The 23,966-nt window shown below is 43.7% G+C and overlaps 1 protein-coding gene across 2 annotated transcripts; it reads left to right on the plus strand.

The window, feature by feature from the left end:
* Positions 1 to 1,368: 1,368 nt before the first annotated feature.
* Positions 1,369 to 23,726, plus strand: LOC119377628 (phospholipid-transporting ATPase ABCA3). 2 transcript variants are annotated; one of them, XM_037647007.2, is made up of 7 exons: positions 1,369 to 1,577; positions 3,445 to 3,621; positions 5,472 to 5,639; positions 11,422 to 11,609; positions 14,311 to 14,484; positions 16,458 to 16,683; positions 18,557 to 23,726. In XM_037647007.2, the coding sequence occupies exons 1-7, from the start codon at positions 1,395 to 1,397 to the stop codon at positions 18,764 to 18,766; spliced, it is 1,326 nt and encodes a 441-aa protein (XP_037502935.1). In that variant the 5' UTR covers positions 1,369 to 1,394; the 3' UTR covers positions 18,767 to 23,726. The 2 variants fall into 2 exon arrangements, with proteins under 2 accessions (XP_037502935.1, XP_037502936.1); XM_037647008.2 differs by having other exon boundaries at positions 3,469 to 3,621.
* Positions 23,727 to 23,966: the final 240 nt, after the last annotated feature.

The following is a 23,966-nucleotide window of genomic DNA, read 5'->3' on the forward strand; positions in this document are numbered from 1 at the left end:
GATATTATTTTTTTGACATTACATGTAAACACACGCGTCAAGTTCAGAGTGCCGTCACAATGAACAGTGCCAGACACTGGCAGCGCTATACGCCGCGGGCACGCCACAACATCAAAAAACAATCCCATGCTCTTCTGCCGGCCTTTCAGTATCCCCAGCATTGGTCGTGATGTCACCAGGGGAATCTGGTCACGTCAGCAGCATGAAAGAACCTCTTTTTATGCTGCAGATACGCACACTACCTGCTTATCCTCCTCACCAAGCAAGGAGGAACACTTGGCCATGAGGAGAGGCTGGCAAACAAAAGGAGCGTAGTGAAGGAAAGAGCGAAATGGGCGAGGGCTGTATTTCAATCGTCAAACGCGTGTAACTCCGCTATTACAGCACCATTTCAAAAAATTCTTGTGGCCACGTGTTCGTTGCTGACTCGTGCACAACTGCAACACCACAACTAAATTTCAACTTCAGGGTGGTTTAGGGGCCCTTTAAAACACGTTTTTTACGACTTATAACTTACACCCGACCACTACACTCACTCCTCGATATAACGAATTATTGGTTATAATGAAGTAAATAAGAAAATAGCCTTGTGATAGGTGCAGTGACATGAATGCACGTTCATAACGAATTTTTGGATATAACGAAGTTAGTTCCGTGTCAGATGCGACTGTGTTATAATGAGGTTATAGTGTATTCAAACTTGACTACTCTTCAATTCGAAATTATTCAACTAAATCACTATTTCCTTATGCCTAGTTCCTGCCTTTCTTCAAACGCGTGTAACTCCGCTATTACAGCACCATTTCAAAAAATTCTTGTGGCCACGTGTTCGTTGCTGACTCGTGCACAACTGCAACACCACAACTAAATTTCAACTTCAGGGTGGTTTAGGGGCCCTTTAAAACACGTTTTTTACGACTTATAACTTACACCCGACCACTACACTCACTCCTCGATATAACGAATTATTGGTTATAATGAAGTAAATAAGAAAATAGCCTTGTGATAGGTGCAGTGTTATGAATGCACGTTCATAACGAATTTTTGGATATAACGAAGTTAGTTCCGTGTCAGATGCGACTGTGTTATAATGAGGTTATAGTGTATTCAAACTTGACTACTCTTCAATTCGAAATTATTCAACTAAATCACTATTTGCTTATGCCTAGTTCCTGCCTTTCTTCTCTTTCATCTCTCTCTTTCCTGACCGTAAGGTGAACTTTTTGCCTTCTGTTCATGTGAATTTTATTTTCGGTCACGTTCAGATGCCTGAATGCCGCAGCATTATGAGTGGTAGAGTGGGCAGACAACAGGCTCCTCTCTGAACTCATAGTATTTTCCACTAACAGTGGGAAGAGTACAGTCTTTGCTGTTGTCACTTGCAGATTGTGGCAATGGTACTTACTGCTTCATCCCCCGCTCGCCGTTTGGCATGGATCGCTGGGGAAGTGGACGGGAAATGTTCTACCTCTTCCTCGTCGGCATCGTTCTGTTCCTCCTGCTGTGGTTCTTCGAGACCAACGTGTATGGCATCTGGTACTGGATCAGGTCAATCCCTGGCCAGAGGTCCCGCGAAGGTACGTCGTGTGCTGCTGCTAGTATTCAAGCTTGGTTTCATTGTGAACTGCGCTTTTTGCAAAGAAATAACTGAAAAATGATGCATGTGGGTTACAGTTTTCCCAAAAGTGCTCACTGTAATCTTGGAATTCCGTGTTCACTTCTTTCGCGTTTATGTTTCAAACATTTTGTGGCCTGTGTTGGTGCTGTGCTCAATACTGCATCCGTGCCTGCGGGAGCGTTCTAGCATTTGTAATGTCAGCATGCATCATTGATAGCCTGAAGCCTTTTTCTGTAGAGTCATACCCGGATGTATCAAATCTGAAGGGGACTGCAAGATAGTTCTGTATGTTAGCAATTTGATACAAAAGATATTGAGCCCCGTGGTGGTTAGTTGTTACCATTATTAGTATTGCTCACTGTATTTCAGGACTGTGTTGCAGTGAAGCCTACTCACTCTAATTCGTCATTAAAGAGTTATGGTTCCGTGTGCATTACGTCCTGAACAGCATTTCATACTTTGCATAGAGCGCGTGCACGGAACTTCTGCTCGTGCGCACAATGTGAAACGCGGCTTTCTTACAGACACAATGTGTGAAGTACTTGCTCGCTATTGTGGAGTGCAGAAAAATCTTTGCAGTCTGATCCATTGACATCGTGAGCCGTGCAACTTGTCAATTTTTCCTCCATATGGCATCCGTGCTTAGGACTGTGCAGCACTCACAAAAAAGGCGAAGGATGAAAGAAGTGCACACGACTTGCGCTGACTCTCGAGTGAATTTTTATTCAGAAAACACACAAAAAAAAAGAAAACTAGGAAAGTCATTGAACCATGTGACCATGTGACTTCATGGCATGTCATTCCCTTCAGATTCAATGTCCTCATTGACAGCGTATGCCAAGAGAGTACTGTTTCGTTGGTGTAGACGGATGACATGAGTAGTGACTGCCATGTCATACGACAAAAGCCTTGCAAAGGCGAAGCATGGGTTAGCATTCGGCAGGACCAACGTGGCAGTGAATGTTTTTTTATGTATGTGTAGCACAGAGCAAAAATTTCATACGCGATTTCCCAGGGGATGTACAAAATGTTCCACATTGACAATACTTGTAACTTTTGATTGACTCCAAGCAAAAAATGGGTTTATTTTTCCGACGATTCTGAACCAACTCTGCTCCTTCTTCATTGATAGTGACTGCAGTGATGACGAGGTGCAATTTTTGCGTGTCTCTTATAGTTGAGCTGGAGATGGGGGGACAACGAGGGGACGTTGCTGTTCTTTTTTGGCGCATGTGGAATTGGGTAGGCTAGGGACAATAGGAGACTTGACACTTCACTCTAGGCACGCTTTCCTTGACTTTTTCCTGACTCTGCTTAAACAGCGAATATAGACTGACGGCAGGTTTTTGATTACAAAGCTGTTTACCTCTAGCCCATGCAGTCCCAAATCTCTGGGCAGCTCGCAGTCCGTGTAATCTACACGAATAGAGACAGGGTAGGGGAGAAGGGGAAAGAGTGCGGCAGTAGCGCCTGCCTCTACGTAGTGTGCTTGTGCTGCTGCAGTATGATGTAAAGCACTGCGAGAAACTGCCGATGGCAAGGCGGTGCAGCATACTCAAGATGGAGGAACGAGTGGACAGGTGTCTACAGAAGAAATACGGATGCAGCATCGCTGGTAATCCATCCCCATATGAGTTTTGCAGCCTCACTTTCTGGAATAGTGTAAGTTGTTTTGGTATTTTGAATGTACGATTATGACGAAAGCTGTAATTAGCCCAACCAGGCAAGCAATTCTGTCTGAACGTTTTACTTCTAGACAATTACTTCAGTATACCAGGGATCGATATACCCGCGTTTGTAGTTTAATAAACTCTGTGCTCCCTAAGACGGGGCAACGGTTTCACTTTCAGATATTGAGATGGGCATCCACGAACCGGGTACGTCGGAGGACGACGACGTGGCGGCCTGAGCGCGCAACAGTCGAAGCGTTAGTCCAGAGAGGCGGCATGGCACATGAAGCTCTGGTTGTGCTCAACCTGAAGAAGAACTTCCAGTCTCTTCAGGTAAGATTTGTCCAGCTGCGCTTTCGCAGTGATAGATCTATTTGCAAGTAGCACTTGCTCAGTTTATGGTAATGCAACATATTGGGCTCTGTACAGCCGCCCAAATCTTTAACTATCGTGCGCGAGTGCCCTACTTTTGTGTGCGTCAGCGCCGTACGAAGGAGCCAAGTTGCAAACAGGCCAAGAGTAAGCGCCCCTCTTACAAGGAAAAAAAAAAGCGTTTGCTTCGCCAGATAACAAATGAACGATCCACATTTGTCAGCTTATCTCATGTGCGGGAGCATGTGACGTATCTGTGGATTTAATTTTCTCGTTTGCTTGCTGATCTTTGGAATATAAGATACGAGCAAGACGCGCTGCCTGTTCATCTGAAGTGAGTTCATGCAGGGTGACGTTCTCACGAAGGAACAGCCAAGCAGATAATGGGCCCAGCTGAACGTGCTTCGTGGACATGCGCTTAATCTCACCCTGTTTGCAACTTGGCTCCGTCGCACGGCGCTGACGCACAAAAATGTCGGCACTCGCGCACGATAGTTAAAGATTTGGGCGGCTGTACATATACTACGAAAGACCATTTCCAATGAAATTTCAGACTGCGTGAAAAGCCTAATTTTAAGTACAAGAACTTTATTCAATCACTTACGGAAATAAAAGTGAAGCAACAAAATATAGTCTAGATCATTAGCCTAGCCACAAATTTCTTTTGGGTTCAACCATACTTTTTGTACATTCGTGCGTGTGTTTATGTGTATGCATGTGCATACACATGCGAAATTGAAAACATTTCAGAAGGGGGGGGGGGGTTGAACCCCTCCAACCTCCTCCCTGGCTACGCCACTGGTCTAGATATAGAGCAGCTTATGTGGAAAATTTTACACTTGAAATGTGAGCCGGTGCATCAGAAATTCACAAAACACGGACCTTTGATGCCAAAACTAAAAGTTAAGTAGTGTTGCCACTAATGGTTTGCTGGACACAATGTAGTACTGCTGAAACTCGATTTAACAATGATGTCATGGAGGCACTCGAGTTCTTTCGTTAAGTTGCTAAGTTTGTAAAATCGAGGAAGGTAGGCAGCCTGAGCATGAATTCCTCCCATGTCCGGGCGATACAGACGAGGTAGATGGTCACGTGAAGCTACGGCAAGCTGTCGATATTCAAAGACGGGAAGAACAAATGCAGTTAATGTGCGAGCAGGCAGAGCAAGAGATTTCCAAGGATGCAGTCAAGGCCGTCTGTCACATAAACCACGAAATAACGAAAGCAACCACCGTACGGTGGTTTTTTTTATTCTCTCTTCGGAACACTTGTTTCTGTGGGAGTATTTGCAGGGACAACAAACCAGCACCAGTCAGCTGAATTTGATATGTAAAAGCACTACGGACTGCGGCATGTAGCCTTGCCAAAACAAAAACTAATGTCGTGACTAGGGTGGCTAGATGTTTTAATGCGATGGAATTACAGTGCACGTCCAAAGAAAATCCATCTGTTTAAAAATTGAAAAGAAATCAGTGCATTTTTGCTCATTTATTTCCTGAATAACTTCGTTATATCGAGTTCAGTGCCATGAAAGCTGCGTTAATTCAGTTGATGACAACATTGAACCCTATGAGTACCTGCCGAGGAATGGAAATTTCTTCGTTAGATTGGGGAAATTTGTAAAATTGGGTTTCGTTAGATCGAGTTTTAGCTGTAGTTTGAACCATTAGACCCTGCATAGGAGCCTTGGTATGACCTCAGGGATTGGGCTGCACCTACAGCCCACAGGATGCACATTTGGGCATTTTGTCCTTATTTTAAAATTCCGCACTGTTCTTGACAAAATGTCTCGCATTACCTAATTTTCGTAGGCTGTGGACAACCTGACCTTTGCCGTGCACAAGAATGAGTGCTTTGGTCTGCTTGGTGTCAACGGGGCGGGCAAGACGACAACCTTTAGGATGCTCACCGGTGACCTCCCCATGAGCTCAGGCAATGCGTACCTTGGTGAAGCCAGCCTTCAGAACGACCTTCTGGAGGTGAGCCCTCCTGCTTTGATTTAATTGCGTGCACGAGTAGCCACAGGTTAGCACGCTTAATTGCTAGTTTCCTCAATCAAACTTGCGCTGACCCGCAAATAGAATTTTCATGAGGCACATCGAAACTTTGTTGAACGTAACTGAACCTGGTAAGCAGCATTGTGGTGATTGTGAGTGAATCCTAAGCGAAAAATATTTAATTTTTGACGAGTCTGGGTCAGTCTTGTTTATTTTGCCGACTTATACAAGTTGTATGATACCTGTAATGTCTGACTGCTAATGTTTACCGACAAAATACCTATGGTAAGGTGGCATCTGAGTGGCAGTGTGTTTAGTGTGTATGTGCAGTACTCACGGATTGAAATAGGACAATTTAGAGCTAAGTAATGCATTGTTTTCGTTTCTACCGTCTTCAGTTCCAGCCATATCGGCGTAATTTAAACTCGGAACACGTAGATCAGAGCCAACCATATCTTTAGAGACCAGATTGGTCGCTACATGACGTGGTCATCTCGAGCAATTGCACATACAAGTCGTTACACTAAAAAATTTAATGTCGCATTTGAATCCGTGAGTACTCTTCATTGTGTACTGCAGGGGTCTTAAACACGCCGCCTGCGGGCCTTTCGCTAGTAACCCGCAGCTTCATACAGAAGGAAGTTTTGTGGCTTTGCTAAATGGCACTCGCATTATTCTCTCGCCTATTGCATTTGGTAGCGCATTGTTCCGGTACGCTACAGAGACGGGAGTGCTCTTAAGCATTTTTTTCTTGAGGCAACAACCCATGCGGTCACTATAAGTTGAAACTTCGCTGTGGAACGAAAATTATATTTCAGAAACAGCGGCCAGATTTTACTCATTGTAGAAATCCGTTATCGATATGTTTTTCGGAACACGATGTCAAATCCCCTTCAGAAATGATCCATATATAGGATATGGGAAAGGCATTCTTTCAAATGGCAACGTGGGGTGACATTTTGTTCAAACTTCGTAGTTTTTTGCCACCGCCGCCGGTGTCCGTAACCACTATCGCGCGAAATAAGAGAAAATATCCAGGATGGAACGGAGTTTGAACCTGGGCCCTCTGCATGGGAGCCCAGTATTCTACCACAGATCCATCCGGTGCTTGGAACTCTGCAAATAGACCCTATACAGGCTTCATGTTGGGAAGGAACCAGATTAATATATGTAATGTAGCATAGTAGAAGAGCAAAATAACAACCAGGCATCACAGAACGCGAATTCTGTAGCCAGGCGTCACACAATGCGAATTGCACGAGTGGGTCATTGAATGCTTCCAATCCATTACAAAGGGCTCAGCCATAATTCTTCGTCATCAGGCACAGCACCAACAAAGTTCACATAATGCCTTACAGATGTGTAGTGGGTACCATGGTTCTCCGCAGAATGATGAAAAATGGAATAGTGGCTTCTTCCCTACTTCACAAAAATTATGATGATTTGTAGCGTTGTGGGTACAATCGCAAGTGTATTTGTATTAGTTGCCAAGGAAGCCCATAAGGCCCCCATGATCCATTTCCTCAGGGCCTCATTAAAGTTCTTTCCCTCTCTCGCTCTCTTTTTCTCACGTTAATATATGTTATCTATAGCGTGATAGGAGAGTGAAATAACGACAGGGCATCACACGATGTGAATTACGTAACTAGTGGGTCATTTAAAGCTTCCAACCCATTACAAAGGACTCAGCCATAATCACGGTGTTAGAATAGTTTAGGGGGAGCGACGGTGCGTTGGAATCAGAAAACGGGGACCTCTTTCCCTTTCTTGCCGAAAGGAGGCGCGCGCGGGACGGTGGGGGCCTGGATATACCCAGCGCAAACCTGACACTTCTAACGTTCGATGTTTTAGCGATATCGCAAGGCCCTGTGAGGATTGTGTGGTATTGTAATATCGTACACATAAGTTAAATATAAAGACCTAGTAGTGTTTTATGCATGACGGCTCGGCATGCGGCGTGAAACTCATAAACACCTTCGGCCTCGGCAGCACCGTGGCCTAGGCGATCGTGCCCGTATTTTGTCTACAAAAGTAAATCTGCAGTTTCGTGACGCGTGTTGAACTCAGCCTTCATTTGCCCTCGAAAGATTAATTGATGTATTTGTGGTCAGCATCATATAGAGAGCAGGTATCATGCGTAAGGGGCATTTCGCATATGAGATCAGGTGACCCTACAGAATCTTTTACTACGAACCGCTTATTTACACATTCTGTAAACATTTGCGAGATGATGAATGCTTTAATGTAATGGAATAGAATAACTCTATTTAGGTCTTTCGGGGCGCGCACTAGCTTGTGACGCGCCGCTCCCACGTCGGAAAATACAGGATTGAAAGCGAATGCAATAAAGTGGGCGACAGCCTGTGACCAATGGCTACGAAGCCGTTCTTTGATGTATTCAAAATAAATGAACTGCAAGATATATACGTTATGGTGCGCCAAAAAGTTTATCACAGTATTGGCACGATCTACGAATTTTACATATTTTTGCGTGAAAAAGCTGCTTTAGCTCAAGTATTGTATGGTGTGGCTAAACGATACGAAAGAATGTAGAATGATACACCAAAAAATTTTTCAAGAATGTCCTGGTTGAATTTAGCTGTTAGCACATATATAAAGCCACACTGTTCTAACAAATACTTTGAAAGCTGAATTGTAGAAAGTATTGTTACTCGCATACCTTCAGCAGTTGAGACAGGAAATTGTGAGGATTTACTTTACCTAGATTGACATCTTTCTCCCAGTTGTTCAGCCATTGCAATGTTGATTCTAGGATGCTGAAATCTTTGCTTCCTTCCCTGAGGCCTTCCTTCGGGTGCTTGCTGTTGAAGGCATCGAACAGGTTATTCATCCTTACCGTAAAATCAACTGTCCCTTTTACAATGCTTAAGCCAAGCGTTCCCTTCTGCGAGTAAAATTCTAAATGGTTTGCCACACTGAGACTGAACAGCTGCGTTGCAAGCTTCATGCGAATTTTTTCGGTGTTGCTTGGGTTTACATGTGAGAAAGAAAGTTTGGGCTGGCGAACGTATCGACTAGCGTTTCGACTGGCGAATAACGTATGTGCACGAATGGGGCCTCGTCTGGTTTGGCGTGTTAGTTTTAACGGGTCAGACAGCGACGTCACGGAATATGGTGTCACTCTCAATTTCTGTGATTCCCGAAAGAAGAAACTGGAAAGCAAATGGTTAGGACGCTGAAAAGGAAACAAGCACGACCATTTCACGTTTGTGCACCCAGAGCAAGGCACAAAGTTCTACTTCTGCTACTGCAACAAACAGTATGTCTGTGACGAATAACGAGATGCCCAATCAGAATGGCACATGGTAAGTTATGATGGACTGCTCGTTAAACGGACATTAACCTTCATTACCACGCGCCATCCAGCACGTGTAAACGTTGCAAAGGCGGCTGGTTGAATCCATTCGATATGGTGCATGCAGGACGACAACCCTTGAGAGGAATTTCTAACCTACCATTGTCAAATGTGTTGCTTTCTTCTGACAACCATCATTTAGTGATACGTCAAAGCCCCCCCCCCCCTTGCCTCCGCTTTCTTTTGCAGGGAATACCTTTTCTTTTTTTCTTTTTGACTAACCCAGTTCGGCTCCGCCACGGTGAATCAGTGGCTAAGGTGCTCGGCTACTGACCCAGTGATTATTACCCCAGTTTGCCATGGAGGACTTATTTGTGCACGAGCTAAAATATTTGTGAAATTTGTGTTCACCTGTAACCTCATTATCGCTGTTCGCAGAAGCGCAGAGTATATTTCCCACCTGTTTCCATCTGTTGGCTACCACCACTGAATTTTCTTGATGTGCATTTACTTTCAAATCAGAGTGATATGTGCGGTTACCCTCATAAAAAACGAACGGCCAGCAGTTGAAGAGTTGTCGCAAATGCAGCTTTGCAAGCGACGCAGCCCCCGTTGAAGCGGCTGGGCTGACCTCAAGCCTCGATACACCCAGCGCAGCCTGTCAGAAAGAATTCGAAGCCCGTCTCCGTGTTCGGCGGGGAGGCTGCGCGGCGGAGTCGGAGCGTCGGTACACCTAACCTATTCTAACACCGTGGCCATAATTCTTCATCGTCATCAGCCACTGCACCAACAAAGTGCACATAATGCCTTACAGATGTGTAGCGGGTACCTCACTCCTCCACAAAATGATGAATAGTGGTGTAGTCGGTGCTTCCAAACTTCACAAACATTGATTTATGGCATAGTGGGTACCTTGCAAGTGTACTTGTATTAGTAGCCCCAAGAGAGTTTACAATAGACTCTAGAAATGCCACTCTTCCAGCTTTCGCTGTGACTGTGCTGCGCTTTCTGCGCAGGCCTGGCGTTTTCTTTTTTTTTTTTTCTCAAGTGGGTTACATGCGGTGAAGCACATCTATTTGTTCATTTCGAATGCCCCGAAATTTCGGAAACTTCTAACTAATTTGTGTCAACGCAAATTCAAGTAGTGTAATATTCATTTAGATATTCGAAGCGCTGGAATATTCAAACCGGCCTAGGCTTCTGTCAACTGGCCATTGGCGTAAATCATGAGGGGGGGTCAGGGGGGTCCTGACCCCCCTTGTGTTCAGGCTGGGGGGGACACCCCTTGCAAGTGTCCCCCTTGAAATTTAGCTTTGGAACATCATATACTTGAATTACTTGACAGTTAAGTATAGCGCATTCAATTTTTTGTAAAGGCTGATTATTTTTTAGTGTGTACCTTTGTTGAATACTTCTCAGTTGTGCCAGACTATAACAATCGTAAAAGCCGCTCGACTGGTTCAAAGAGGACTCTATAGAATAATGCAATTGCTCGAGCTGGGACCCCATGCTCATTTTTAAAGTTTTATTTGAAAGCATGGTTTAATTCTTACGTAAATAAGAATTCAACCCTTATGTATAGAAACAAAATGGCCGCCATGGTCTGATGTGTGTCCCCCATTGTGATTTTTCTGGATTTACGCCACTGCAACTGTCTCCAATCTTCCTGAAAACTTCTGCTACAGCACACTACCTGTTTCACTGCTATCCTCGAGTGTTTTTTCTTCTTGCATTGGCAACAACCACAATGGAGCAAGTTTCCTTTCACACTTTCTGGAAGAAACAGATCATTACTTAAGTGCCATGTGCAATATGTTTGACATAGCAATAACAAATGGCTTTGCCGAAGATTTCACCAAGCTTTCTCAGGCGTGTCATTTCTGCACATATAAGCTTCGATCATACTAACAAGGATGTCCTTTTTCCTTTTGTCACCATCACTCGTGACAGCACTGCACTTCACTGCTCCACTGGTTACATAATGTTACTATTTTTTGGGAAGTGTCTTCTTGACTTTCACCTACAACATCATTTGCCATCACTACCATGTCGTCATCACTGTTTTGCATTGTTGTTGCTTGTACAGTAGTGTCGAAAATTTATAGGCCACCAGACACAAGGAACAGCTGAATATTCTCACTGCGTCGGAGAAAGCCTTGAATTCAGATTTCTGGTCTGTTTTGAAACGCGCCAACACCATGTACTGTGCAGTTAGGCCTAATACAGTCACAAATTTCTGGGAAATTCAATGTTTTCCCAGACCTTAGGGTCTCTAAACTTTTGATACCCACTGGACAGTCGGAAACAATGTGAAATGGAACAGTAAAATAACCTTTTACAGGTGTAGAGTTCTACAGGTTATACAGTTGGCGTGCCTCAAAAAATGAAACGCTACAGTTTCTGTACAGTCCCAGAAATGGAAGACGGACTTTTTCTTTCCACTTCCAGTTTCAGTCCAATATTGGCTACTGCCCACAGTTTGATGCCCAAATAGACAGACTGACTGGGCGAGAGACCTTGGAGTTGTTTGCGCTCATCCGAGGCGTGCCCAATCACCGTGTTCCTTCAGTCGTCAACTACATGATCAACCTAGCAGACCTGCAAGCCCATGCCGACAAGCCTACAGAAGCTTACAGGTATGCTTCTTGTATATCTTGCTTTTGTACTGGCAGACGCTATATAACACATATACAACTGGCAAGCCTTACAGTCATGTAAAGTTGAACCCGCAAAAGGATGGCCTTCAAGATCTGCATTTTAAGATGACACCTATGACAGCGTGGTCAGCAAAAGTAAGGCCTCCAAGATTTGTGTCTGTTGCTCAGAGCTGTTGCATTGGCTCATCGTTGGAGGAGCTTCTATGCCATGCTTTCCTCGGCCTGATTGCGGTTTCTTTGTGGTTCTTGTGTTTGTGAGTCTTTGTAATGCATTGTGTCACGAACAAGAGTGATACCACTTCTGAGAAAGTCTATGTGCAGTGTGTTTTTTTCTGGTAGAAAAACTTTGCAGCCACCGTTTTGTATTTTAGTGCTGTTCCAGGAAAGCGCCCTCCCCCCTCTATACTTTGCCTGTAATTTCAACCTGCTGAGGGACGGGCGCTTGCTCGGAATTTTACTGTATGTGGAACCTGTATATTGTATTAATATTAGGGGTGTGCGAATATCAAATTTTTCGAATACGAATCGAATACGAATATCCACCTTCGAATATCGAATATCAAAGGAAAAATGCCTCCACAGTAACAATATTTTATTTAACATGTAGCTATTTGAAAAAAAAAAAACATTAACAGCCTGACTGGCAACACAACATACACTGCTATCTCCAGAACACAATGTCCAGGCTAGCACTATGCACATCACAACACAAGCGAATATCACGGCACAATGAAAGTAATGTCTACATGTTATCGTGAAGAAATATGAGTTGCTCCACATGATCAGGCAGCAGGCGCTCCCTTCTAACAGAGACACCCCCCCCCCCTGCCACTGAAAAGGCACGCTCGCTTGGAACAGAAGTGGCTTGTATAGGGAGTTACATGGGGCAAAGCTTTGCCAGACTGGGGTGTCTGAAGGTGCCCACAGTCCGCCACCAGTCACGTGGGTCACTGTCTTTCTTCAGAAGTGGTTCCGCATAGTGAACGAGTGGTAGTGCGGTACGTTACGGCCACATAATATTGAAAATGTACGGTTACATGATCGCCAGCAGCGCTGCACGTCAGAGATGCACCAGCAATAAATCATACGTATTGGGGCGCTCGTCGCAGGCAGATATCGTGCCTCCGTGTACTTGCGATGTGCATCGCCCCTCTCGGCAACGTTTTTAGCGATACGAACGCAGCAGAAATGTGGAAGACAAGTTATTTTATGCATGATAATCGAATCGCATATTCGAATTTTTGGAATATTCGAAGTTATCGAATATTCGAAGTTATCCAATATTCGAAACTTTTCGAATACTACACGATTTTCGAATCGAATACGAATATTTCTAATGCAATATTCGACGAATATTCGAAACTTTCGAATATTCGCACACCCCTAATTGATATCTATATCAAACAGTAACTGCAACATGCCCATATAAATATCATGCAAAAGTATAGTACTTCGCTGTGTGTGCACTAAAAGCATGCTCTGCCATTTTCAATATACTGTACGCTGCACTGCATGGAACCCCTGCAACTACCCCTTAACAGTAACATGATTGCCTCTCGCGTTGTTGGAAATATTCCTGCCAACAAAAGCATTACTGTTTTGGCGGACACTGTCAGACAGTGTACTGAAGGCAACTGCATGTAGTGGAGGAAAGAATGGCAAAATGTGTGTCTGAAAATATTGATGGCTCAAGTAGTAAGGGTCTTATTTGCCCTTCATAGTAATAGGCTTGCTTTAGTAAGCTTCACTGCAAGACGTTTATGCAGTGAGTCGTGTAGATTGCACAAAATAGTGAACTGTTATGCTGGGGAGCTTACCGCTATTTGAAGCTTGTGTTCCGTATCGAACTTTCTTGAGCTTGCCTTCGGATTTGGATCCGGATTTGATTGTAGAAGCGCTGGACAAACGGTGTTCCAGACTGGTCTTAATCAGATTAGCTTAAATGGCACTGTGATTACCCCAGAGAGGTGGTGATCCTGTGCTAAGTTCATCGACGTTTTTCTTCAACTCTTTTGTATTTAACTGAAAAGCATTCCTTTTTATAAAAAATGAATCTGTTTCCTCTGCAGCTCTCTGTTGTCTCCAAAGCAGACAACGCTACAGTTGAACCTTGTTATAATGAAGCAGCCTCGAGACCATAAATTAGTTCGGTATATCCAATATTCGTTGTAACAGTGCAGATAAACCGGCAGTCTGACTCGCGCAAAAATTCTGCATACAAAAACGCCTGCAAAATGCCCTTGTCCAATGGCTGCAGAGTAGAAGTTGCATTTGGCGGTAGAAACTCGAAAATTCAGCACAATCGAGACTGTGCACAAAGCAGTTGTCTAACAACACAATTTCAATTTCACATTTTGAAAAAAAAAAAGGAATATGGTTGTAAATTCTCTCTGAATATTTATCTTGATTTTTATGCTGCCTTTCGATTTCTGAGCCACGTGCAAACTAAGTTTCTTCGTTACAGATGATATTGCGACGGCTCTCCCATTTTTCGTTTCGTTATAAGAAGAATAAATGTCACTGAAGTGAAGCGTGACCAACCAAAATTCGTATTTACTTCGCTGTGACCAATAACTCCCTTTAGTATCAGTGTTCACTATGTCAAGGTTCAACTGTAATTCTAGAGTAGCGGTTTTCATATTAGACGGCACCGTTCTCTTTCTCCATCTTCTCGATGAAGTGGTGGGAGTCGGCGCAAGCTCTCCATCGCCATGGCACTGATCGGCAACCCTCCGGTGGTGTTCCTCGACGAACCCACAGCAGGCGTGGACCCAGCAGCACGGCGCAAGATCTGGCAGGGGCTCGACGACGTGCAGAAGCTCATGGGTGCTGCCGTCATCCTCACCAGTCACAGGTCAGTACTTTTGCTGCTTGCTCCACATGATTGTAGATGAGTGTTTTGTTTCTGTGAACGCTTTGCTCAGGTATTCACCAATTTTCGTGATTCCTTTACGTTGCAAAACCCAACACGATGCAATCCAAGGTAACCTACCAGAACTATTTCTGCTAAAGAACTGATTTGCTGACTCTCTCTCCTCTCTGCGCAAATACACAATAAAACAACACATCATACCCGAATGCTCGCACTGCCAAAAATTGTACGTACATCAAGAGTGTGCCCAAAAATGAAGGCAACATGGAGGCAAGCAAGTCAACATGGCTGGTAGTCTTCGTCCTTCACCAGTACTTGGTTTATTGCCTTCAGTACTGTTAGTACATAATTTCTCTGCTGCACAGCTCTCCGTCAACCTATACTTATTAACAGCAAAGCTGTTTAGCAAATTGTTCCTTGCAAGTCGATTGCAGAAAACTGCCATCATCTTAACAGGTATGTGCCACTGTTCAGCTACCCGAGAATGAGTACAGAGAAAGAGCGAGAGAGGAAGAAAAAAAGAAAAAAGAAAGAAAAGAAAAGAAACAAACAGAGACGGAAAGAAAATATTTAAAAAAGAGGGATAGCAAAATTCTTGCCGAAAAAAAATTATTCACGAGGTAAGATTCAAACCTGCGTACCCTCGATTCGAAGGTGAGCTTCCTAACCACTCGGCTATCCAGGCATGCAATTGGAGCATAGCATAACGTTGTATAGTATAGTGTAGCAAGGAGGTGGGAAAGGGAAGTGAGTGCAAGGAGGATAGATGTGATGGTGAGGAGGAGGGGAGAGAGTACAGCGTGGCACAGAAAGAATGAGAAAGAGAGAAATAGAGAGAAAGAAATGCAGAAAGAGGTAGAGAGAGAGACCGAGAGAACATCAACGAAAGAGAGAGAGAAGTAGAGGTAGGAAAAAGACCAGTTTCTCGTAAAGACAATCAATGCCTCCCGTGAATGGTAGTGAGGCGTGTTGTCGGAGGCAGAGAGACAATGCGTAGAGTGCTTGGTCTGCATGTACTCCACCAGCCACGCCCTCTTCTTGCGCACCGTTGAAGTCGCCGACCAAGACAATGGGACAGAGGGTTTGGAGCGCACGCAACTTTCCATAGCCGCGTCCGCTCGCGGCAACGGCGTCCTGAGCGAGGTGGTGAACACGGTACCACAAAGCCTGTCTCCGGTGTAGGCTGTACATGTCCTCGTACGGAGACGCGTCCCGATGAGGAAGCCGCGCATCGCGGAGCTCGCTCCGCAAGCGAGCGCCCTAGACGGCTCCGTCGGCGCTCGACGGGGAGGCGCGGCGCAGCTCCGAGCGGCGACGGACCAGGGACGCACGACAACCCCCGACTAAGAAATGCATTCGTTTAAGAGACAAAGAAAGAGGAAGCAAGCATTTGCTGCGACCACATGCCACCTGGACAAGCCACACGCTCAGTAGCTAAGCCACGCCCACCGATGGATACATCACACACAAACTCCGCTCTATGGTGCATAGCCAGGCTGTGTACTCCCGATGAGGAAGCCGCGCATCTCGAAGCTAGACGGGTCGGTCGACGGGGAGTCCGAGCGGCGACGGGTCCGTGCTTTGCTGTGCCAAGCCTTGCGCGACTTAGTGCAAACTGCCCGCAATTTTTTTTCATTCATCTCATTTTATTATACTGTCAGCCCCATTTGGGCTATCACAGGGGTGGAAAAAGAAAACATACGTACCCAAGAACTAAAGCACTCCTTATACAATCTATAAATATGACATATAACGAGAATTAAGCAATGAAAGAATAGTCAGGACAGTTTACACGGAAGCACAGCAAACAAGCATAATAAGAAACTGAAACATTCCGGAACACTGTAACATTCAGGTTTTTCAAGAAAAAAGGCTGTCTATTGAGATGATACACTGGTGTTCAATTGCCTGTTCCACTCACTGATCCTTCTTCTCTGATGTCTGGCATACTTCAGCATGGAGGAGTGCGAGGCCCTTTGCCAGAGGATATCCATCATGGTTAACGGGTCCTTCCGGTGCCTTGGATCGACACAGCACCTCAAGTCCAAGTTTGGCGAGGGCTTCACTGTCATCGTCAAGATGGGGCAGGAGCAGGCGGCCAGCTCCAACGCAGCGTCGACCATCTCCAACGCCATGCTTGCCAAGTTTCCGGGCAACTGCGTCCTCAGGGACAGTCACCAGGTGAATTAGCATGGCAACTACGCTCCGTTTCGCAGGGCATGTGTGAATATTCGAGCACTTCGAATGTATGACAGTATTCGAAATCAGTGAATACCGATTAATAATACAAGTTTAAAAGCTTGTTATATGGGCTTATTTGTCTAAGTATAGCAAATTTTAAAACGTAACATATTTTATTGGTTATCGCTTGCATCCTACTACACTCAAACTTCGTTATAACGAAAACGGATATAACGAAGTGAATGAAGAACAGTCTTGTCATAGCTACAGTGTTACAAAGAAACGTTTATAACGAATTTTCGGATATAACGAAGTTATTTTCGTGGCAGGTGCAACTTTGTTATAATGAGGTTTGAGTGTAAAATTCAAATCCTGCTACTTTTCAAAGTTTCTTCCACTTCACTTTGAACAAAAGAGTGACATTTGCACATGCCTTGTTACAATTTTCAAAAATATTGGGCAGGTTAGTCGGGTCATGACAAATAGGCATGCTCATTTTCCTTTACTGTATGTGATATATGCCATTCGAACTACTCGATTCGAAATTATTCGACCAAATCACTATTCGTTTCAAATTCACTTCGAACCTAACATTCGAACCTTAAGCGACAGAAGTGTGACCACATGACATTGGTAATTGGTACACAACACCCCTCTTGTTGCATTCTGCAAACTTAATGGTATGTCGGACAACCTGGACCTTGCATAAACGTTCGACTTCATGAACACCATTCTTCCTTAAAATGCAGGCCAAGTAGCCACCTGTTCCTTCACTGCACAGTAAATGTACCCTGTGTTTTGATGATGCAACCATATTATTTCAGCACAGCGATCGAACAGCTACAGAGGTAGCCGAAACTTTTTTCATAGCACGGTTGGAAGATAAGTGCATAAGCCACCCATCTTTATCCCTGTCGGATAAGGAACTAGGTTTGCTGGTCCTAAGGCTGTAAGTGAGAAAGTGAAATGTTGATTAGGTTTTGCTGTTGGACGGAGTCACTGCGCACGACCAATTGTTTGTATGTATATGTTGTCTTTCCGAAAAGATAAGCGTCAGTTGAAAGTTAGCGTCTGTGTCGTCTCTTTTGCCTGTGTCCCTTGTGTGTTTTTTGTGCTATTTCACAATGCATTCGTACCAACTACTAACTCTGCTTTCCTCAATATTTTCCTGGTCCCTTCAGGTTCCATTTAATGAGGGTCCTACTATATATGGTATCCTCACAGTGCCATACCTTTAAAGACAATAGTCGTTCTTGGGATACTTCAAGGCAGAAATTTTGGTCTGTCTGTTAATCATCACGATTCAGCCACCCGGCCAAAGTTTAAGCACTTGCTGAATGCCCAGCCATCTTGGACTGGTAGCTGTGTTCATACTTGTGAACACTGTCAATCAAAAAGCAAATATTACGCATATCTGAGGCGCAACATCAATACGTAAGTATTAAGTGGTGTGTTTCTTTACTAGAAAATACATAGATACGTAATTCTAAAGACCCATAGCGTCGCTGAAAATGTGACGCTATGCACGAAAAAGCCCTCTGCCAGTGTTTCTTAGGCTGCGCTTAAAATGCGACGCTGTGCACGAAAAAACCCTCTGCTGACGATATGGTGCTGCCACCTGGCAGTGGCCCTGGGTTCTGCACAAGCTCACGTTTCCCGATGCCACTGCCAGATGGCGTCCATATCTCATGCAGCGCCTCCTCTATTTTACCAATGCCAGCCAGATGCGGCCGATTCAACATAGAGGAGCCGCTGTCTGAGGCAAGGCAAAACATAAATGGCAGAAGACTATCGTCTTTCGATTACATTTGCAGCGAAGCACGCAGATACACGGCCAATTTTTTGGTCATCTTCTCCTCCTTTCTCTATGCAGGCCTTGCTCCACTTCCACGTCACTGACACCAGCCTAAGGTGGAGCCAACTTTTCGAGACCCTGGAGACCCTGAAGCAGGAGCTCTCTTTCGAAGACTACATCGTAAGCGACACGACACTCGAGCAGATCTTCCTGGCGTTTGCGAGGTCGCAGCGAGACACAACGACCGAGGCCCCTGTTGGCTGCTTCCGAAAGTGGTGTCCTTTCTAGTTCTGGCTTTGTAAGCTTTGGAAAGCCCGCCAAACCCCGCCGCCAGAATTGCCTGCGCTCTCACCGCAACTTGGCGGGCGTAGAAGGTTGCACCAAGCTGCATCTAAAATGAAAGCTCCAGAGTCCGCGTCAAGCTTTCTGGAAGTTTCAAGCTTGCAATAACGTCAGCGTAACAATAGGCATGCATGAAAGTGCCAGGCAGATGCGATGAGATTTGATTTACAAGATTCATCTTTCTGCAAAAAAATCACATGTACAAGCTTGGTTACTATATTCATGATGATGTGTGCACGTATTCACGTGTGTGTATGTGTAGCTGCTCAAATCGAGTTTGCTGGTTTAGAGTTTCACACTCCGATTGCTCCTTGTTTATCTGTATTGCTTCTGCTGTTCTAAGCTTGGGCAGGACAGCTTCAAACAAGAAAAAAAATCAACAGATGTTCGCAAGTTTACCCAAATCACTGCAGCAATATTAAGTTGTAGTGAAAGACCAGCATCTTGGTCATTCCTTTGATGACCTTAAGTTAAGTGGAATGTCTTTCGAACTGAAGGAACTTTCACAGAAGTCTTCTACATATGCCTTACTTATGCAAAGCGAGACAAGTACGTCGAAGTTGGAAAATTCCTCTTGCATCTTACTGTGATAACGAAAGCTTCGGGCCTTCTGCTCTCGCCAATTTGCGATGAGACGCTGTGTGGCTGACGGTGCATTGCCTTATGTCATGTTTGTGCATGACTGCAGTGCTGTAGGCTTTCTGCGGTGCTAGTTTTTCTGCGTTTGCGATCGGTCTGATGTTTCGGAGTAAATGCGCTGGGCGCATGTTCGAGACGTTTTGCTATAACAGCGCTGAGCGCATGTTTAAGACGTTTTGGAATAACAGCATTGAGCACATTTTCGAGATGCTGCAGATGTCTCGCTGGTGGAACCTTAGGAATGTGATGTATGGTGGAGCAAAGTGGGTGAGCTTACTGTTGCCAAGTTTTGCGGCGACACGCAAGATACCACCTCCTGGTGGCAGTGCACTGTGATTTTGTTGTGTAAGAAGATAGATGCCTTAAGTATGAAAGTGTATCAGGATGTAGGTCTTTTTTCGTTCCAAGTGAGTGCAGAAGTGTTGCGCATGTCTTATTTAGAACTGTATGTTTATGATGTGTGGCCTAGTTCATGTAGGAAGGTGAATTGAATTGACGAATTGATTTTGCAACTGCGTTGCGAGGATGAACAGGCAAGAAAAGCTGCCAGTAGCAGCTTGAGGTGACACTGGCCACCTCAGTAGTGAGGTGTGTCAGTCCCGAGATAATGTTTCTTCTCTCACAAGATGTATCGGAGGCAGTTTTCTGGCAAAAGAAAATGTTGCCACTGGCAGTACTGTGTAGTTGAGATTATATTCACTTTCAGGCTCGGTTTCCCTAATATCACCAATTGTTCACGCAACGTTGCCAGTATGTTGCCTTAACATCCCGAACGTTGCCCCAACATTGTTGCACCACTGCGTGCTACTATGGTTTGTTCTGCTTAAAGCATTGTATAGTGTTTCTGAAAGTTCTATTCCGGTGTAAGTATGACTCGTACATTGCATTGTTTCAGGGTTGTTTAACGTATCCCTTGTTTTGCGTTGCAGTTCTTGTATTGCAGGCAGATGGCAAGGTGCCCATTTTTATAATCATCTCGGGGGATGTCAACCAAGTAATTTAATCATACATATTGCTTCATGTTAGGTATATTAAATGGACATCATTTTATGCAGTTGTACATTGGGAGACCAAGGTGGTTTTTAAATATTCCAAAGAATAGTAAAATGCTGTCATGTGTGCTCCTTTTTACTTTTAACTTTTTACTTTTGTGTTGTGTAATATTTTGTATAAACATGCAAGCAGTTGTTTTACTGCAGAACGCAAGTTTTTTGGAATAAATTATTATGAGATTTTTGATGTTAATAAGGCTGTTGAGTCATCTTTGTTGACAGGACAAAAGAGACGAAGGGATCTCGAATCTCGTCAACTATTTCCGTCTCTCTCAGCCTGTCAAACCACACTTTTTCACTTTGCAAACCTAAGAAAATTTTATGAATGACCGGACGATTCCTTAAATGTATTCAGTCACTAGCTGTTTATGACTGGCATTCTTGAAAATGCCACAACTGTAGCCGCTTATTTTTTCTATCACTTAAAACATTGATTCATTACGTGAAGGGCTGTCAGTGGGGTTAGCTTGCAGAAAGATGATATTCTTGCAGTTATTAGCTGGACAATGTCAAAACGCAGAAGGTACAGAAAGCTTGTTCAGAAAGCTGTTGCAAAAACAAAAACATGCCAAAAGCTTGTGCACGTTTCGTCATTGCAATGCTGCTCCTGCATTAGATAAAGATTTAGTCAGTTTTCTGACATCACACTTCTGCAAATTTTTGAAGTGTGGATGACAGCTGTGCAGGCTGTTGCACACAGTTTGTGTGATGTTATCAGATGACCACCGTGTACATCTGTCACATTGCAAAACATACACTACAAAGCTGCATACCTCCTGATAAAAAAATTGGCTGGATGTCATGATGTAGGTATGCCACGTTGCTGAAAAGCTGGTAAATTTTTAACACCTTTTCTTGCGCATAACCGCAATTTTGTAAGCAGACAAATGTCCGAAGCTGCATGCAAAATTTCAAGTATTAAGTCCTTAGGCATAATGTGCCTTTCTCTTTCATGAAAACACTGAACGAGATTTTTCACACACTGAAACAACAAACGTGCTTGTCATTCTGGTGTAGTAGAGAGTTAGTGCACGTGAGCCACATGTTTTCATTGAGGTCGCGAAACTGTCTAAAGCGCTCTACTACGCAAACGTCAAAAAGCTTCCAGCTCCAGTATATTGAACATTGCGATTCCCTTCAGATTTGACGTATCAGGTTTCGACTGTATAACCGTTGTTGCCAAACCTAAGTTTCATTGTCGTTTCAAGGTTGACGTTAACGTTAAGTTGAGAATGCATTTTCAGGAGCACAGAAGTTGTAAAATTGTGAAGTAGTACCTCATGATAATGATAATGTTGCTAAAGAAAGGCTCGTAAGGCCTCATGATAATAAGTGAGTTTTAGCACTGCATATGCTGCATCTGTAACTGCCTTGCATGCGCAAGAATGCCACATTTCCCTTAAAGTGCGCTTGCAGAAATTCTTAGGTGCACTTTGCCAAACATGGTGTTTTTACGTGCACAACGCTGTTGTGGATGCGCATGCATTTCTAATACCCACTAATGAGCCCAGTCTACCGCTGCCACCTCTTGAATACAATTGCAGTGTCTATCATATGTTAGGTCTGCCATCAATATTTCACTGAACATAGCCGTAAAATTCCCAGGCTGATGCATTACCTTTATAATGCGGAATATTATTATACAGTAAATGCAATAGGAGATATAGCTGCTGTGTGCAGAATCTGTGAAAGACTGTGCTGAAATGTCTGGAATTTTTACTGCTATATTTTTATATTTGTGACTGGTCACGCGCATGTTGTGTATCTGCGTATGTTATATGAGGCTGCCTGTTGATGTGTTTTGCTTATGGCTTTATTTTGACAATCAGTAAGTTATGCAGATAAATGTGTTAGCATTAGAAACATCTGGTTATCAAAGCTGCGCCATTGTAGTCACGCTGCTTTAATGCCGTCCATTTTCCGTGGCCTAAATCAAATCTGCGTGTGCAGCCGTTCACGTCAATATACTTAGTCAAATACATGTTACTGGAGAGTACTAATATTTATCTCTCCAAAATAATCCCACTTTTTATTAATTGTCAAAGGTTGGCTTGAAGGCACAATATCATTCTTTGTCTCAGATGTAAGACTATGATCATTGTTTTCTTTAATATTGTTATCTTTGTGTAAGCACGAATAAGAGCTATGCAATGTATAAATGGCTGTTGAAAGGTGCAAGATGCAATGTTTCGTGAGCCATATTCAACAAACTTGAAAGTTATGCAAGTTCATTGGGAATGTATGCATTCTCATTAGGTCATGATTGCGTGTTGCTGTAGGGCTTGCTGCTGCTGTTGTGATGAGGGGTGTTTTGGGTATTGGTTAGAGACACCTTTTGAATAACGATGTGAATGAAATGTTAGAAAAAGAAAAGCATGATTGGACCAAGTCAGTGCACCAGTTACATAAAGCTTTCACATTACTGCAGTTCTGTGTTCGAGTGTGAGATGGAGTGGTAATGCCTAAGTGACTCAGAAACTTGTATTATGTATTCAGCATTGGCCTGGTATATTCAACACTGGTTCAAGCACAGATGACAGTGATATCTTTCTATTTTTTTCTACGACTATAATTAGCAGCATCTTTTTCTTCTTCATTCATAGGTCTGAGTTATAAATCTTTTTTCTCATCTACTTTAGCAACTGTTTCAGCAAAATTTGGTAATATTCCTTCGGAAATGATTTCATGTGTGGTCCCATGATCCTTCATGTTTGGCATGTGTCTTGTACGAAGCCTACAGAATTTGTATGAGTTCTATCTCACTTTCACTTCTCCAATATTTATCCGAAAAGTGTGGGATTTTTGGACTCTGTACAGAGCGCTTCAGCGGTATGTGACACAGGTTTCAGCATAACACATGCTATGAAAAAAAAAAAAAGGTTATTCGAAATTACCAATTTCCGTTCATTACTTAAAATATTTGTCAAAACACACTAAGGCATTGTCTGTTTATCCATTCTTGGCACTTCATTGTATTGATGAGGTGTTTACCAACTTATTGTCATTATATTTTCATCTGCGTTTAATCCTGCTCTACATATCCTAGTCAATGTTCGATTATGTTTCATTGCTTCTACATAATCACTTGTTTCATGTTTTTTTCCATTTTGTGGATCGCGCGCTGGATTTCAATGCTTTGTCCTCTCCATGCCCACTGTGATGTTCTGTAATGGCAGTTTTCATGCAGCACTTAAAATAAAGTGTTGTTGAAGCTATGGTGGAATCTGTTCTTTTCAACACCTTAAGACGCTGATATATTAAAGACCCACCACCAGTAAGAACACACACTGAACGTACATACGTACACATGAACTTTAAGTTGGCTTAGCTCGCATTTAGGCAGGACAAGTTCCAATCTCGTACAGTGTGTGGAAAAAAAGACCTGGAAAAATGATTTGTGCTGCAACTGTATGCGCGTACTTTCTTGGAGTGGTCGTGCCTAGTTGAAACATAGG

This window comes from Rhipicephalus sanguineus, unplaced genomic scaffold, assembly GCF_013339695.2.
Source record: "Rhipicephalus sanguineus isolate Rsan-2018 unplaced genomic scaffold, BIME_Rsan_1.4 Seq52, whole genome shotgun sequence".
Lineage (NCBI taxonomy): Eukaryota > Metazoa > Arthropoda > Arachnida > Ixodida > Ixodidae > Rhipicephalus > Rhipicephalus sanguineus.